Genomic DNA, 18,782 nt, shown 5'->3' with positions numbered 1-18,782 from the left:
CGGTTCACATTTAAGAGATTAAAGTGTATTAATAATCAACAAACCTTCTATGTCAGTGGTTCCCGACCTGTGGGCCGGGGACCCCTGGGGGTCCGCGAAGCCTCCTCAGGGGGTCCGTGACAGCTTAAAAAAATTAATAATATTAGGTAACAGCTATTAGTAATGACACAGTGGGGGTACCCGGGTTCCAATAATTATTCAGTGGGGGTCCCCGGGCTTCAGTATTGATAAAATGGGGGTCCACAGAAGTCAAAAGGTTGGGAACCACTGTTCTATGTCATTATTAAGTGTAACATCTCACAAATGACGGGGGTAATTTGTCGGTCAATGCACAAGAAGAGGGTAATATATGTGACAAGCTTTTTCTGGTGACTCATGCATTTCACATACAAATCAGGTCTAATTGTATGGAAACCATGAATGCACTAACTCAGTAGAGAGTGTATAGCCAAGCTTTAGGGCCTAGAAAACTAATACTTTGATTAGTAATAATAGATTGTGCAAGGCCAGCATATTATTTTAGTAGCAGGTTGGCATTAGTCACACTGACAAAAATAGCAAAAATGCTGTGAAGAAGTATATGTAATACTGATCGAGTTGGTGCAAATCTTGCATCAAAGTCATCACAAGGGGACATTCTGGAGCGGACTGTGTGCCACAAAGAAGTGGTGGACAGACCATGCACCACCTACAATGAGGTTCCACTGGTCCCAAGGACCATCCAGGCCGGTGGATGCAGTGCTTTATTGCACCCACCTGCAATGGAATCTCTCATCCCCTGTGAAAAGCAGACTTTCTGCTTCAAATAGCTAGTCCACCTTTTAGTAATAAGTTATTTAAAGTGCTAGGGCATATTCACATCTGCACTGTGAGCAGCCCCTTCACTGAAAATCAGTTTACTGATCCGGTCTGTCCCCAGTACACACATTTAGGGTATCCTATGGTGCAGAGTGGGGCAATGTGTTATATACATAATATGCTCTTGCAGCCGGACCAATGATAGTTGAGCACATGTTGCATAATACTAATCATCCTCTAACTTTTAAAATGAAACCCACTTATAACGAATATATCAATACACCAAGCTATTTAACAACGGACACCACTGATAAAGGTTTGAAAAAGAAGCTAAATTGTAGCCAGGAACTTAATTCTTACTTATGTTTATTCCTGCATTGCTCTTCTCATAACCAGGAGATGGCAGTGTGTTCTCAAGGTAGCCAAATTGTGGAGTTGTCTCGAGGAAGAAGCTGAGCTCCTCAGGCAGCGTGTCTTCGTCCTCACCTCTGAGGTGGTCAAAAATGATGCAGGCAGAAGATCCTTCGTCCACTATGAACATCTCTCCTGGAACGAAGAATGAATGTGTTGACTGGCATTAAGGAATATACATGCACTCAATAACTTAACACCAACAAGTTCTCAAACCAGATAGAAAGTTTACATGTTTAAAAATTAAATCAACTCCACGGAAATCGGGGCAATTTACAGACAGTATGAAATCTGCATTCTGGAAAAGGCTGTATTAGTTTTAAACGTTTTGGTTCCTACAACCAATAAAATACTATGACTGTGATAAATAGAATATGGGTCCGTCATGTACAGGGATTTTGAAGCTACAAAAACGAACTGTAGTTAGGGTTGGACAAAAAACAAAAAATCAACTCCGGTAAAAATGCTCAGGCAATCCCCACACTGATTAAGGTCACGATTAGCGGCCCCTTCTGCTCTGATTGGAGTCCACAAGCCTGCATACTACGGCGGCTCGGAAATGTCAAAATGACCCTCCGCCACTGTGGTATTGGTGAGTACTCAGAAAAAGGAACAGACAGTGGAACTACATTTGTGTTGGGCGCAGTGCTTAATTTGTAAATAAAAAGGTGCCGGTGCCCAAAGCCCTCCTCTTAAACATGCGGCTGCTGCAATTAAATGTGTGAACACAGAATACTGAGGCGGCGTAATCCTGAAGCCACCTCGGGCCTCCTCAATCCATTTAAAGCCACTCCCTGCCCCTTCAGCTCACTCTTGCAGCTTTCTACTTTCTCCCTTTGTGACACATTTTCGTTTTTTTCCTTCTTCCGTCTTTCCCATATGTGTATTTTACTGGCAGCAAACGCTTGAGGCAGAAGAATCAGCCCTGGCCCTCATAAATAGGTGCCGTGCTCAGCACCAGAAAAAAAAAAAAAAACACAAATTAAGCACTGGTTGGGCGAGACTATTACAGTGTGAAGAGGTAAGAAGTTGCAATGGCTACTGAGGACTAATGGGTGTGTGCTTGACATTTCTAAATTCTTAATATGCTTATTATGGCAGTCTACAGCAGGAAATATTTTGTTCTAAATCTTGTGTTTAGTACTGTGAAGCAAGTATATTTTTGACATAGAATCATTGACAGCAGGCATTACTTGTTTAAGCAAACATCTGTTTTTACATTATCGTGTAAATAAGCAAAACACTTAAGTGGCACCACCTTCATATTATTAAAACGTTCATCAAACAATTGACTACTGCATACTTGAACCCCTTGAGGCCAACATACATTAGAAACGGCAAAGTCATGGAGCAATGAGATAAAGGCTGGACCTTCAGACTAGCAACATGGTCATGAACCCTGAGGGCTGTACTGGTTCTGGGGATTTTTGCTGAGTGGAATACGTGTGTTACTTCAGAGTAACACCTAGTGCAGCTTGCTGGGTAGAGCCTGCTCAAATTCAGATTGTGGCAGCTCCAAGATTAAGTGCAGCAATAGCAATAACACTCAGGGCTGTACTAATAGCCAGACGTAGTCCTGAAGATTTTTCATATTATAGCCATGCTGCATAATGCACATGGAGTCAAACTCCCCAGGGCAACTTCTAGGCAGGGTGAGATCCCTGGACAGAACTGTCATTTTAAACTGAACTAAATGATTATTTTACACCACAGGTTTACACAAATATTTTCCAAACAAGCAAATGCTCCACAGTAAGTCCTGAAGCCCAACTGAAGAAATATTTCTGTAATTCAGGACCACACACTATACAGGAAAATGATTGTGTTTACAATTGTAAATCACATATTCACTGTGGTTTTTGCAGAGTTGCTCGGGAACCTTTTTTCTAAGCCATCTCGTAAGGCTGCGGACTACTCTCATCTACAGCTCATGAGAACACTCTCTATACCTGCATAAGAACATAAGACAGCTGGATCTGTTGTTTAAGACCTGTGCAGAGGCCTAGAGAGCCAGGACTGAAAAGTAGGCTCAAAGGGTCAGATAGCTGACTTCCTGTGTGGCTACAAGTTCATGACAATCTGTAAGAGACCTTTTTCTTGACATGGTGATCTTTAGCAACTGGAACTGTACAGGACACTGCGGGTGACCTCTTCTGGAAGGGGTCCAGGCCCCGAAGTACTGTCCCTAAGGTCCTGAAAGCCAAAGAAGTGACCAACAGGAGTTGCCCCAGAAAGGTAAGGCCTTGGACAGTTTTTGGACATCCAAGACCTCCAGAGCAACAATGGCATCTGCGTAAAAGGTATTTGATTTCAAAGTACCTTCATTTGATACAGCTTCAAGCTGCTCCACTTGGGGATTTTGAGTTCCATAAAAAGTCTAAATCTGAAGGTAACAAATCTTGAAAAGGAAAGAGTGTGAAAAGTGTCAGTCCAATGTGAGGTCCAAAACTGCTACAAAATGTGAATTTCTCCCGATTAGTGATTTACCTGTCAAAACCAATAGCTTCAGCAGGACCTTCTCCATGAGCTATCCAGCATCTAAAGTACTCCGATGGACACAACCTGCAACCTTGTCACCAGGAGGACATTGACTTCTTTTTCAGAGATTAAGTCAGAAGGTAATATCTTTGACAGGACGAATCCGCCTGGTGTATCTGACCTGCACGCTATTGCGATTTTCCTGAAATCATACCTGGGCCCCAGGTCACCATGAACAAAGACTGTTGACTGTCACTTTAGTATTTCTTGGTGCTTTATGCCTTAAATCAATTTTTAAATCTTCAGTTCCCCTTATTGAAATTTTGTTGTTTGGTGTGATTTTGTTTATTAATTTGTAACTCTATTTTTTTAATTAGTTGTGAGATTTGTATTGTGTTCTGTTATAACTCTTTTGGTACTGCCTAATGCTTTACAGAGGGAATGTGCGTGAAAACGACTTAGGGAAGTGGGTGATACAGCTGGAGAAGGGCCTATCAAATGGTCAACTGCTAGTTAATTCAGTGGTGTACAATATTGGCCATATCTACAAAAAGATTTTGTGGTTGCAAATACCAAAATGCACTAATTTGCATGGTTTATGACACCTTTTCTGAGTCAGAAACACCTTTCCGACTCACAAAAGGGCTTGTAAGACTCATTCTGATTTGCAGTCAGGAGGGAGCACGGAGTAGGTGTGCCCTCTTAATTTCGATTTGCTACGACACACATCAATGTTTTTTTTTAAAATTCAAAACATTGTAGGGATGTCAGCACCTGAGAGAGGATGGCATCTAATTCATATAGGTAAAGCTGTCTCCATGAACAGTTTCCACTTTTGGATGGGACTTGCTATTGGGCGACCGCAGGGGGTGCAAACTGTCTACAGGGGACTGTTACATACTCCTATCAAAGTCTACCCAAACAAGAAACAATTTTTAAAGCAGAACTTTCCCTTGAAAGGGCACTGGCTACCTTTAAAGAAATGTTTCCATTTTGGGAATATGAGCCCAGGGGTGGTAGTCTGCCTGAATTTGCTCAATCCCTTTGTTTGTAACCGTTCACAGAGGGCCACATATAGAGACTCACCTAATTAATATTCATTAGGCAGATTATTTGCGACCCTCCTTATATGAAAGACAGGTTTCAAAACGTTGGTATGCCGTTTGCACCCACTATTTGCAACTTGTATGTACATCCGCTCATTAATGCTGCAATAACGCATCTCAGAACGTTAATGTTTCTGGTTTTGAGGTCTGTGTGTGACGTGCAGCTTGCATAGTTTAGCTCAGTGGATTATTGCAATAACTGCAAATAATGGTTTTTAAGAAGAGCTATTAAATTGCTTTCGCCTAAGTAGTTACTCATAACATTTTGATATGTCCAATAGAGATGTGCTGGAATAATAGTAACAAAGTTAAAAAAAAGAAAGAGAAAAAAAAGCCTTGATGAAAGCAATCGTGCTGGTACTGGGATTTCATGAAAAAGCCTGTGTGCCGTGCAGGTCATAGATTCCATTCCTGTATGATTCCTTAGCTACTTCAGTTTCTCATTTCAGGTCAAAAGTATAAAAGTTGCAGAAAGCTCAGACAGTTAATTGTAAGAGTATTTATATAGCGCTTACTACTCCTCATCTGCTTCAAATACAGCGTGTATAAATTAAAGTCAAAGTTAAAAGCTCAGGCAGTCACAACTTGGCTTTCTATCTGAAAAGCAATACAAAGAGTGCCACAGAGGTAATAATCAACATTAACAGTCATGGAAGTGACAAGGTATGGAACACAACATGCTCTAAGGCGATTACAGAGGAATTTCTTTAACAGAGATTTGTGTGCACGACTGAGCTATTTAACCACATATATTTTGCATTTTGAAAATAGTTGCATTGTTTATATCTGGTTTCGTTTTTTCGATATTACTACATTTATTTCACAACCCCACCTGAAAAAAAGCATTTCTTCAAGTCAGAACAGCTTTGGGTTTTTGACTTCTTATTGACTCATATTTTCATATGGCCCAACTGCTACTCGTTTAATAATCCAAACCTGCATAAGTAAGTGTTTGGCAAAGATGTTTAACTTAGAATCGCATCAAATTTGGAAGCCCAGAGTTCGACGAAACTAGTTTGCACAACACGTACAAGGCCAAAGTTAAACACTGGCCCTGCGACTTTTGCTTGACGACCTCCACTCACGAAGACAAGGGTTTGTGCTTTTAAATCAATCCTTTCCTTCGTGGGAATCCAGGAACTGATTCTAAACTTGGGGTGATTTTATTCTGTGTGTTTCCAGCCACACAAAAAATGAGCTGTTAAGTTTTGAGCTCCTTGTAGTGTACTCAAAGACTTGGCATGGAGTACCTCCCCGACTCCTCTGCAGTAGCCTTTACATGTGAGGGCTGCTTAAATTACAAGGGTGATAATTGCTTTAATTTGAAGTAGAGGGAGTATTTTATGAAGCTGCAAAACACACACTTTTGGTCACAATTGGTTTGAGTCGAAAAAATATATTTCAGTGCTGGAGATGTTTCCCAGGGTTCTGATGGAATTGTGAGGTGGGGGTATAAGAGTGACCTGTGGAAACGATGCAAAAATGTCGACATGAAATGACAGAATTTTACCTGAGGTGTGAGGTTTGAGAAGAATGAGCACAAGTTTAGAAGTAGGATACATTTTAGTCCAGATCTTGTTTCCATTCACAAAAGGATGAGCTGTGGTCAACCTGGTCCATATATCACAAATCAGATACTTGTAACTCAGACCATGTCAAGTGAGCTACCTATGTTTTTTTGAGTGAAGAACATTTACTCACGTAATAGGTACAATATCTAGGGTTAATCATTGAAAGCGGGGTAATTACTTGAAAAATGAATTCCTATGATTCTACAATCTTCTGTCAGTGGTCAGAAGTGGCCATAAATACAGTGTGATACAAGTTAACTGAATAATGTGTGTTGAACTAAAAAGATACTTATCCATAAAATTATTTGGAAAATACACATCTCACTTTTACGAAGCAAACTAATTAGTTATTTATTTTTACTGTGGAGTGAGTTAAATGTTTGTCACATACACTGCGTTGTCATCTGCTTCAACTCCCAATAAGGAATACACTTCTATCTTTTCAAGGTACATAATTTGAGTACTTTTAAATTGGGTAATAGTACCATCAATCAATTAGGTTTCTTCCTAAGTGCAGCTAATCATTTGTTCGGGTTTCAAGGTGCTTTGGTGGGTGTGCTGGGGGTGGGGAGGGGGGTTTCTGCAACTCAGTCGAAATGCTGCATGGCCTGATTAGTCAAAGAGCCAGGTCTTGAGGTCCTTCCTGAATTGAGGCAGAGAGGGAGATTGCCTGAGAGGAAGAGGAAGAGTTCCAGGTCTTCGTGGCAAGGTAGGAGAAGGATCTTCCTCCAGCTGTGGTCTTGCAGATCCGTGGGATGGTGGTCAGGGCCAGGTAAGAGGAATGGAGTTGTCTGGTGGGCGTGTGGAAGTTGAGATGATGGTTAAGGTATGCTAGTCTGATGTTGTGGAGGGCTCTGTACACATGTGTAAGGAGCTTGAAGGTGATTCTTTTGTTGATCCGGAGCCAATGGAGGTCTCTCAGGTGTCCTTTGGAGCTTCTGGGGGGTACATGCGTAGAGTGCATTGCCGGAATCGAGCTTACTGCTGACGAGCGCCTGGGTGACTGTTCTTCTGGATTTGATGGGGATCCACTTGAAGGCCTTTCAGAGAAAGCAGAGCATGTGGAAGCAGGGCGAGGATATGGCATTGGCTTGGTGGATCATAGAGAGAGAGGAGTTGAGGATGATGCCGAAGTTATGTGCGTGGTCTGTCGGTGTGGGGGAGCTCTGAGCACTGTGGGACACCAGGAGTCATCCCAAGCAGAGGGGGTGGTACCCAGAATGAGGACTTCTGCCTTGTCAGAGCTGAGCTTAAAGCAGCTGTCTTTCATTCAGGCAGTGACTGCCTTTATCCCGTTGTGGAATTTGGTCTTCGCGACTGTAGGTTCGTCGGTGAGGGAGAGGATCAGCTGAGTGTCGTCAGCGTAGGAGACTATGTTGAACCTGTGGTTTCTGACGATGTTTGCTAGTGGGGCCTTGTAGACATTGAAGAGGGTGGGGCTCAGGGAAGCACCTTGGGGGACGCTACAGCTGATCTCTGTAGGTATGGATGTGAACGGTGGGAGCCTGACTCTCTGGATTCGGCAGGAGAAGATCACACTGCTCAGAAAAGGCATGAGTGGCATAAAGAATTATGCATACAATTATTTTTGTTTCACTACAGTAGGTTTGTTTATGTTTTAGTCAGAACAAAAAATGTAAGCCAGACCTGTTGGCTTTTCCAATGCTTTTTGTTTGTATGTGCCACTTTACGGGTATTTAGCAAAATAAACTGAACAAAGTAATAATAAAAAACAGGTCTTTATGTTCAACTTGTGTCAGCATGAAAAAAGGATCTGGGGCCAGATGTAGCATTTTCCGATTTTGCGAATCAGAAATTGCGAGTCGGTGTGACTCGCAATTTCCGATTTGCAAAATCGGATGCAGAACGGTGTCTCAGACACCGTCTGCGAGTCGCTATGGGGTCGCAAAGACCCACCTCATTAATATTAATGAGGTGGGTCGCATTTTGCGACCCCATAGCTACTCCCTGCATTCACAGGGATGGTGGCCTGCTGAAGACAGCAGACCTCCATGTCTGTGACTGCTTTTTAAATAAAGCAGTTTTTTAAATTTATTTTGCAGCCCATTTTCCTTAAAGGAAAACGAGTTGCAAAATAGAAAAAATACCGAAACCATTTGGTTTCGTTTTTTCAGAGTAGGCAGTGGTCCATTGGACCACTGCCTGCTCTGAAAAAACATTTTGGGCAACATTCACAAAGGGGAAGGGGTCCCATGGGGACCCCTTCCCTTTTGCCAATGGGTTACCACCAGTGTGACCCTGGTGGTGACTGCGAATTGATTTGCGACTGCATTCGCGGTCACAAAGCAATTTAGCAGAGCGATGTGAGTCGCAAATAGGAAGGGGACACCCCTTCCTATTTGCGAGTCGCATTCACAATTTGCGTGTCAGTACCGACTCGCAAACTGTGAATGTGCATCGCGATGGGATTTTCGCAGTTTGCACCATGCAAAATGCTTGCTACATCTGGCCCCTGTCCAAGATGACATTTTCATATTTTACTCTGATGCAATATGCAGCTATAATTATTTTGCTGACGGTTTCGGGTACACCGATGGACTGAGGCATTGTCACTGATGACTTGGTTTACTTTTCCGCACCAGTAGAACCTTTCTAGGATTCTTTGTCGGACTGGAGTTTAAGACCATTCTGACCCCTCTCATACTGTGTTTGTGAAAATAGCTTCCTAGGAAGTCATTAACAGTCACAGAAACAAAAACATTTCATTGTGAAGTTACTGGTTGATTTCGGTCGCCTATAGTGATCGCGTACATTTCTACCACTTCATGCAGAGTTTTTGCAAGAATCAAAATCGACCCCGGAATCAACAAAACGGGATTAAGATAAACAGTAATTTTGTTCACTGAATAAACTGACATTTTGACAGTAGGGCTGCTAATTAGAATTGCCTTTGATATATGTCAGGTTTAACATTCCGGTTAAACTGGAGTAGTTTTTAATGTCCAAGGAATGTAATGTTTGTGGAACTTAACTGACATAACCAATGTAATTTCTAATGAAATCTCCGATGCCATGTAAGTGGATATGATTAGTATATGGGGAGGGGCGTGGGTTATTATGCCATAGCTAACCCCAAAAGGGTTATTTCACTGTTTACAGATTTAGGTTGAGAATCATCATGCTCCTTCAACTGAAGGATTTGAAGGGAATATTTAAGTATTTTTTAATAATGGTAAGTTCATGACTTTGTAGACAACCTTTATATTTTTTTAAATAAACATCTATTATTATACATCTACTTCTGACATCATCACCATGACATTACCAATATAGTTAAGGGCAGCTTGCACTCTCCACATAGAACTGAAAAGCATGTAATGGGACTACATTGTAAATCTTTACTCAAGTCAATCAAATTTTGAATTACCTCTGAACCAAATGCACTTGCAGATTTTAATGTTGCTAAACGTTTCTAAGGGTTTTCAGTTAATAGTTTACAATGCATGCTCTAAAGTCATGCAATAAGGACTTTTTTTTTTTAACACCTGCTCTCCATCATATCTCAAAGTGAAATAGGTCAAAACTGTGGGAACCAATTTCTCATAAGCTGAGATCTATCGGACCATGGGTGGGCCTCCTAAGCGACCCAAACTTTTAGAAAAAACATAAAACTTTAAACAAGGTCTGAATTGATTGACAATTTCGACATTGTTCAATGCAACAGACGTGCAGTGCACGCTAAATTAACTACAAAATGCCCTTCAGAGCAAATCTATTAAAATGAACATGTGAAAATAGGATAAAAAATGGCAATACTGACCAAACACTTTTGCACACCATTCATTCACTCATGCAAAACACTCCCATCCAGCATTTGGCCGCACATCTATACACAATCCTGTGAGCCAACAACATATGCAGCACTGATACACGTGGAGCACATGCGCATCCCTGTAGTATTTAAAAAATAACACTGACTTTGGTGACTTACCAAGAAAGCCAAAATGTCAATAGACAATCGTTTTCCATTTTAGGAATTTTCTAAGGAGATTTTCACCAAACTTGAGAGAAAGAAAGATCTCAGAATAAATCTTGATATGGTATAAATCAATTCAACAGAGATTTAGGTAATGTTTAGGATGTGGTTCGGGGGCTTCAAAGAGTTGATAAAGATTTCTTAACTATACTCAAAATATCTTTGAATCTGAGGACAATTCTAGATTAACTTTTTTGAAAACTCACCCTAACTGAATGCCATATTTTTTACCATTTAATGTTGCAGGCTATTAGGTGCCTATGAGTGGCTGTCACTGAAGAAACATTTCTGTGTTGGCAGCCACTTTCGCAATGGGAGGGTCCGCAGACTATCTGTGAGTCACTGTATTGGGTAAAAATAAATAATTGCTTTGTACTTAGATGAATCATCCTGTTTTTCATTCGTCAGGAGCCATATATTCGTCATCCATATAATTGGCTTCCAGCTGAGCATCCATCAGCTTGGTGCAAGCTCAACACCGTACAGGGTCCAAGAATTTTTTCATTGTTGAAAATTTCGAGGCAGTCTTCAATTTCTGAGCCACTAGTTATTCTTGTAGTGAGCACTCTTGGGGAGATGTCTCTTCTGTTCATGCTCCTTTGCAAATACATTATTTCTTTCAACAACATCCAGACAATCCTGGGCCTTCAGAATGGGGTATGGCATTACATCCATACAAAGAATGTTGATTATGTTAAGAGCTTGCTGGAAGTTACAGGCATGCAGGCTGCACTTTTCATGATCTGCCCAGCAGCGTGTGGCTGAGCATCATGTTCAGCACATGCTTAGGCATTCGCCCTGGACATAACACACTACCTTTTCACACTTGCGGTTACATTTGGGGTGCTCCTCGAGGTGTTTGGTGGGAAGGGTGACAGCAGAGTACAACGCAGAATGAAGGATGTCAAACTTGGGCTTGTTTCAGGAGTTTCAAGGCAGAGGCATGGAGAAGCACTATAATCTGCCCTTTCCAAGACTTTTTTTTTCCTTTTGTTTTATTGAGTAGAACTAAGAAACACTATATTAGCAAATACAATTAACAGAGTACCGAAGACATAAGTTACACTATAAAAATGGAGTAATGTGTCACATAAGGCCTACTTATCCACAATACATACTGAAAACCCGTAAAAATAAATCTGCAACAAAGATCCTAAAAGTTAGCATTAGAACAGTTGATATGTTAGAAATAACAATAATCAAATGATGAATCAAGTTTTATACAGACGAGATATAATACATAAACTGCCATGTGCCTTGTAGAGTGCCTACTTGTAAAATTAAAACATTGTATCATTGATCCTTATTAAAAGCAAATGAAAGTAGGATAGCAGCAATGAGCGAAACCAGGCTTCCAGTATCAAATCAGTAAAATAAGCCATTGGCATGAAGCAAATCTTCCCTGCAACCCCTAAATCTCGGAAAACAGATAGAACGATTGCAGTACCATAAAACAAGATATTGAAGTGCAATTGTGCCATGGCTCCCTATCCATGTTTAAAAATTTACAGTTTACATGTATCTTCAAGGACACCACCTACACCACTTGAAAATTTCGGAATAAACTCAGCTGTCACATTATCTCAGGTTGTACTAAAAGAAGGCCAGGCCATGGCTTTTTAATTAAATCAAGATACTGCCAAGAAGCATTAAATCTCTTTAACCCCCTAACCGCTCTTGCAAATGCCTCCTCAAACTTATTTTTTCTTATCATTTTATTCAAACAATCTTGGTAAATAGGAATTCTATATTTTTGTCTATTTTTGTAAATTCAAGGAGTCAGCAATCAAAAATGCAATTGATGTAAACACCCGCCCCCATTTGCAAGTGCTGGAGCACTGGCTCAGCTTGATAAGCCCAAAAAGTACCAAACAAGCTTCTGGATCTATCATAACCAGGAGACCAAAACTGAGGGCAGAGAACAGCTGCTTCCAAAACTGCCCTAGCATGTGGCAAGCATAACAAATAGGGAGCCTGGCCCCTGTCCCCCCACTGCTGGCATCGAAAGCAGCGATCCTCGACCAATGGATACCTTCTATGAAGGGCTGCAGGAGTATAATAATCCATCCAACGGGATGAAAAAGGCAGCCTCTTAAAATTCGCCACTCTTAATGATTTATAAGCCTGTGGGCGAAATAATCTGCCAGTCCTCCTCAGAAAGGCGACATTATGTAATCAGCCAGATTTTTTCTAAAAAGCTTGTCATATGCCGCTGTACCACTGATTACGTAATAACCTATACCAATTTCCAATTCCCAGGAGCTTGCACCTTAAAAGCGAGCATATAGCAGGATGAGTGCCTTGATTAGATTCCTGGCAAAGATTCTTCAAAAAATTGAAAATCTGTTGGAAATCCCCAAAAATTGCTTGCAGGCAGCGATCACTACACCGAACAGAAAGTTCTTGCCATGTAATCCATTTACCCCTTATAAAAGAGTGACCCAGCTCCTTGAATCTACAAGAGTTTCAAGATCTGATCCGAGTATGTGGTATTGTCTGCCCAGCATAATGGCAATCCTGTAATGTGAGATACATGTAACCTAGTGGAATGTGGTTAGCTAGATAAACTGCTAGCAATCACACTTCAAGGTCCTGAAGCATCTTGTATCTAGTTTTCTTTATGGAACGTCAACGTCTTAATAAGAATCTGGCAACTGAGTTTCATCTTCCTGCATCAATTTGCTATAAAAGAGATCGCCCATCCCCCTTCCATCCAGTGGTCTTGTCAGAGCATCTAAAAAGGCACCTACATAGTATTTCTATAGATAGGGAAGCGCCAACACTCCCTGCAACAAATCTTATTGAAGTACGGAATATTTTACCCTAGGTAAGGTACCTCCTGTTCCAAACAAAATGTCTAAAACGTTGATCCAGACCCCTACAATAGCTCTGACTAACATCAATGGGGACATTCGAGAAAAGAAATAGAAGCAGAGGTAGAATAGATATTTTAATATGAGCTACCCTGCCGATCAGTCATGATAAGAAGTGCCCATCCATCGAGTAACCCCTTCATGTTCTACAAAATTGCTACATAATTCAATTGGAAGAGATGGGAGCAGTTATTCATCACAAACACCCCCAAATAACATGTTGGGCTTTTGGAACAAGCTTGCTGCTGCAGGGAAACAGGGAGATTATTGCCTGAAGAATTGAAAAGAAGTAGCTTGGTTTTATTTTAATTTTATAGCCCCCAATAAAATTAACCTGCTCAAACTCATCCAGCACCCCCTGGACATTCTCCATATCGGGCTTCAAATATAGGATAATGTTATCAGCAAACATTTTTTATTTGGCCATACCAGATATGGGAGCCTCAAGCACCTTATTACCTCGAATCCTGGTCACCAGAGGCGCCATAAAGAAAGTAAAGAGTACTGGGGTCACCCCTTACGAGTTTCCTGTTATTAGCCACTATTCCTGTGATGTTGGAATTCACAAAAATCTTTGGTTGTGCCCCACAGTATAAATTCATCCTCATTGAAATGAATTGAGCAGGAAAACCAAACTTACCAAGGTTGTAAAACAGTGTGTCCCAGTTAACCAGATTGAGTGCTTTCTCTGCATCAATGATTATTTTTGCTGCTCTGATCTGATCTGGTTAACTGAGAAATAGTCCAGCGCATGTATTAGGAAGACTGGGTTCGAAGCCATCAAGTGACTAGCCACAAAGCCTGTTTGATCTATATGAATTAGAGTCTGGGCTACCGGATTAAAGCAAATAGCCCATATTTTCATTAAGAGCTTGTAGTCAACATTCAGTAAGCTGATAGGTCTATATGAATTGACATCACTAAGAATCCTATCTTTCTTCAAAAAATGGACAATCATGGAATCCTTAAAGGACATTGGAACTTCCCCACCCTCCTTAACAAAGTTAAACAAATCAGTCAAAAAAGGTACAAGTTCAGTTGCAATTTTTTTTAAAACTGGGCAGAGAATCCATCATTGCCACATGCCTTTCCACTAGGCATTGCAGCAAGAGCTTTCTGTACCTCTGCCGCTGATATGGTAGAAATCATCTTTTCAGCCTGACAGTGTACCAGCTGAGGTAGCCTAATGGACTGGTAAAACTGGGATATGCTCAATTGCAGGACCGAATAACTAGTTTTGTGCATGGTTCCATGGTGCTGCAGAAAAGCTTGGGACGCTTCAGCCTTCTCTGAAACTATTTCTCCAGTAACAGAGTTTTGTAACTTCCCTACAAGCGTGACATCCCCCTTGACCAGGCCAAGAGTGTCCTGATCTGTTGACTCTTCATATACTCATTCCTGAAATGCTCTAGAGTTGTCAATTTCTTACATAACAAAAAATTCCATCAAATTTTGCTTAGCCTTTTCAAAATGAGTCTGTAAGGGGAGCTGTGACCCTCGAGGCCTATTCTTTGTCTAAAGGGCTTAATTTACTGCTGATTGCAACTTTACTTTGCTGAGCCTTATAAGCAATAATTTCCCCTCGCGCTGTAACCTTAAAGACTTCCCACACTGAAAACAAAGATGCTGTATTCCATTTTAACTTTAGGAAATCCTGAATACATTTCCTCATTTCTATAAGCCACTCTTGATTAGAGAGTAGGGTCCAGTCCAGAAGCCACCTAGGCATATCCCCAGAGTTGTATCCAGTTCTTTCACAACAGTGGGCAGCAAATGTTCAAAAAAGGAGTTAGCCCAAATATCCAAACCCGCCCTTTTAATAGAATGATTAATTTGGAAAAAACTCAATGCAGGAGGTGGTGTGAAATCTATGTAAGAAACAAGTGTACTGTAAAATATTGTATGGTCAGTACACCATGGATCGATTAATTGGAAAACCTGTTTCTGCATATTGATCACTTTTAGTTTGAGGTTTCAATGTTTTTGTTTTAGCTTTATTCGATGTGTCCAACACAAAATCCTGGATAAAATTGAAATCACCCCCTAAATTTATCAGCTCACTGCTCCCATAGTAATTATGTAGATCTGTGATAATGAATCTACCTCATCAGAAACTGGGGTGTAATAGTTGACCAAATTTAGAGGGCTCCCATTAGCGAAAACTTTAAGCAATAGCCACTTTTTCTTATTACATCTCTCACCAGCCAGCCGAGCCCCCTGCCTAGTAAAATCACAATCCCCCTAACTGCCAACCTGACTGAAGCCAAATAAACAAGTGGGTACTACTTTGGAATGAAAAAATTCAGAAAGTTATTCTTGAGATGGGCCTCCTGTAAAAATAAGACTTCTGGGGCAAAATTAACCAACCATCTAATCAGCCCATCCGTATTTTCACTTATTTGACATGCTGTTAATATTACACAAGACAAATCTAACTTTAAGACACATTATGTAGGTACTTCTTCCTAACCAGTAGCGCTCATGTCACTAATCATTAATACATGAAATCCTGTTTTTATTTTGCTCCTGTTTAATATATGTGCTCCCTGCAACTAACCCTAAAAACCCCAAGTGCCCAAAAAGAACCCCTATACCGAGCAAGAGAAAATGCCCACAATACCCCTCTTGCAGCTCTTTTCACCAAACGTACCATGGAATTGCACCCTAGAGCACACGTGTCACTCCAACCACACCCATCACTGGAACCAAATATAGTGCTTTGGCATCATCAACACCTTTGACATAATCAAAACCATGTCGCAAAGCATCATTCACGATTAATCAGAAATCTTCTGAGGAGGCTTATGTGCCTCCCCTGGACTAACTCCTTGTGTAAGAGAGGATACTCTGGAGTTGCAGCCATGTGCGCACTTAACTAACCAACCTACCCCAACAGCGAACAGTGTCCATCAACAATATCAACCTGGTCAATTTTACCATCATTATGGCATAAACACAGAAACACCAATCAGAAATCTTCTGCAGAAGCTCCTGAGCCTCTCTCAGACTAGAAAACAGATGAAACTGGCCCTTTATCAACACCTTCAATTTAGACTGTTGTGCCATGGTCACCTGGGCACCCTGCCCTTTAAACAAATACAATGTTTTTACAAAGTCTTTTCAATGGTGAGCTGCTGAGGCTGACATGTCTGCAAATATAAGACAATGGGGTATCTCAGTTGTTGAAAACAGTTTTTTTCTAAATTGCCTTAGCCAAAATATGTTCTTTTACTCAACAGTCCAAAAAAGTGACCAAGATAGTACATAGAAATTTCGAGCTAGGAAAATGCTGGGCCGGAACACAATGATCTCTTGCTATAGCTAAATCATCAGAGTATTCTGGCATCACATGAGTCTTAATAAGTGCTTCCACCCATTGGAGAACCTGTTGGCTCTCGCATCCCTCTGTACCCCTACTATGTGTAAGACAAAATGGATGACGCTGCTTTCCCCTTGCTTTGCTTTCGAAACTGGATGACTTCTTCCTGCATAGTAGTAACTTGATCTTCAAGTTCCGGTAGTCTGAACTCAGACTCCTTCAATCTCTCTGGGAGCTGAGCCGTACATTCTTCAATTTTGGACAGTCTGTCATGTAAGGCTGCTATTTCAATAACCTGTGAGGCCTTAAGTTCCCTAATCTCGTCAGGAATGTTAAGCACAGTTTTTACATCACATTGCGCAGTGACTACTTGGACCTTCTGATCTCGCTGCTGATCCTTCTGTTGCTGCTCCTCTAGGGACTGGAGGGCCACTACTGGCTCGGGCTGCAACTGATCATTTGCTGCATGGAAAAAATATGAACTGGGGGACAGTAAAAACTCCAGATCAGAAACCTCTGCCTGCGAAGGGTCTGACCCTAACATTGATACAAAGGCCTGTGTTACTGATAAAGATTGTGTGCCTATGACTCCGACATAACGGATGACACTGCTTTGAGATGGGCCTCCTGTAAAAATAACACTTCTGGGCCAAAAGAAACTAACCATCCAATCAGCCCCCCCATATTTCCACTTTTTTCATATGCCGTTAATATCACACAAGATAAATCTTACTTTAAGACACATTAGCTAGGTACTTCTTCCTAACTTGTAGTGCTCTTATGTCACTAATCATTAATACTTTAAATCCTGTTTTGATTCTGCTCCTTCTCAATATAAGAGCTCCCTACCACGCCTGCATCTAACCCTAAAAAGGCATAGGCACAGAAACTATAATGGTTAATTAGAAATATTCTGCAGAAGCTCCTGAGTCTCAGTCAGACTAGTAAATAGACGAAACTGCACCTTTACCAACACCTTCAATTTAGACTGCTGTGTAATGGTCACAAGATCATCCTCACCTTCCACAAATACAACATTTTTACAAAGTCTTTTCGATGGCGAGCTGCTGAGGCCAACATGTTTACAAATATATGGCAATAGGGTATCTCAGGTGTTGAAAACAGTTTTTTCTCATTTACCTTTGCCAGAATACGTTCTTTTACTCGACAATCCAAAAAAATTGACCAAGATAGTATGTGGAGATTTTGAACTAGAAAAAGGTTGGGCCAAAAAACGATGTGCTCTTGTTATGGCTAAATCACCTGAGTATTCTGTCATTACATGAGTCTTAATTAGTGCTTTCACCCATTGGAGAACCTGTTGGGCCTTGCATCCCTGTGGTTACCCCTACTATGGGTAAGAAAAAAATGGATGACCTTGCTTTCCCCTTTGCTTTAAAATGATTTGATTCTGCCTCAGCAGCAGTCACCAAAAGCGTCTCAGTAGTCTCTTTGTTAAGAGCAAGAGATTCAACCCTTATAGAAGAGTTCATTGAGTCTAATGAGGTTTCTGCAGCCTGCTCAAAGATTTCATTTGCTGCTCTTATCTCACTTTGCTTCTGTATGATGGCCAAATTATTCTCTAAGATCGCTGCCATCCTTAGCTCCTTTCACAGCTGGAAACTGCGATTTGCCCACGCAGCAGCTGACTCTGCTTGTACAACACATTTTTTAGACCTCTGGATCAAAGTTGAAGAATCCAAATTTCCAGCAGTTTTAGCTGGCTCAAGATGCTTTTTCATATTTCGAAAGCACTGCAAACAGGCACCAGATAAAGATGCTGACCGGCGACAAAAGACTGCAGCAGACAAAATATAGGCGTAGGGGCTCTTTTACGGAAGAAAATGTCCAGTGACCGTCAAATGGGTAGTGAGACAGCAGCCTTTCAGAGATGCACGCAGAGCACTTCCCCTTGGTGAGAAACCTGGCAGTTCACCTGAAATGGCCTCTCCGCACACTGTGAGTCCGTCCACTGCAAGAGAGGCAAAGTGAGAATGCTCCATGACCCCAGAAAAGCTTCCTTCAAGCGACTGAACCTTTAACAGTCGCTGCCTGCATCAGTCGCCAACTGGCTCCACCATGTCGCAGACCCTACTTTCACTGAGCTCATGGCATTCCCAGCATATGCCCCATCGCTGCTCCGGCAGCCAAGAGCCGGAAGCTGAAACAACATGTGGGGCTGGTGGGTAATTGACGAGTGCTCAGCAGTGGATCATGTGGGATCCGCCT

General features: G+C 41.3%; 1 protein-coding gene across 2 annotated transcripts in view; it reads right to left on the bottom strand.

Moving 5' to 3' along the window:
• Window positions 1-18,782, bottom strand: part of LOC138293366 (FRAS1-related extracellular matrix protein 1-like) — an 892,846-nt gene that overhangs the window by 581,439 nt on the left and 292,625 nt on the right. For both annotated transcript variants that reach the window (XM_069232561.1, XM_069232560.1), the window contains exon 18: window positions 1,159-1,344. In XM_069232561.1, the coding sequence (XP_069088662.1) occupies window positions 1,159-1,344 (186 nt within the window). The remainder of the gene's footprint in view (window positions 1-1,158; window positions 1,345-18,782) is intronic.

Source organism: Pleurodeles waltl, chromosome 4_2 (assembly GCF_031143425.1).
Source record: "Pleurodeles waltl isolate 20211129_DDA chromosome 4_2, aPleWal1.hap1.20221129, whole genome shotgun sequence".
Classification (NCBI taxonomy): Eukaryota; Metazoa; Chordata; class Amphibia; order Caudata; family Salamandridae; genus Pleurodeles; species Pleurodeles waltl.
The sequence above is the reverse complement of the archived record's forward strand: the minus strand, read 5'-3'. Positions and strand labels throughout refer to the sequence as shown.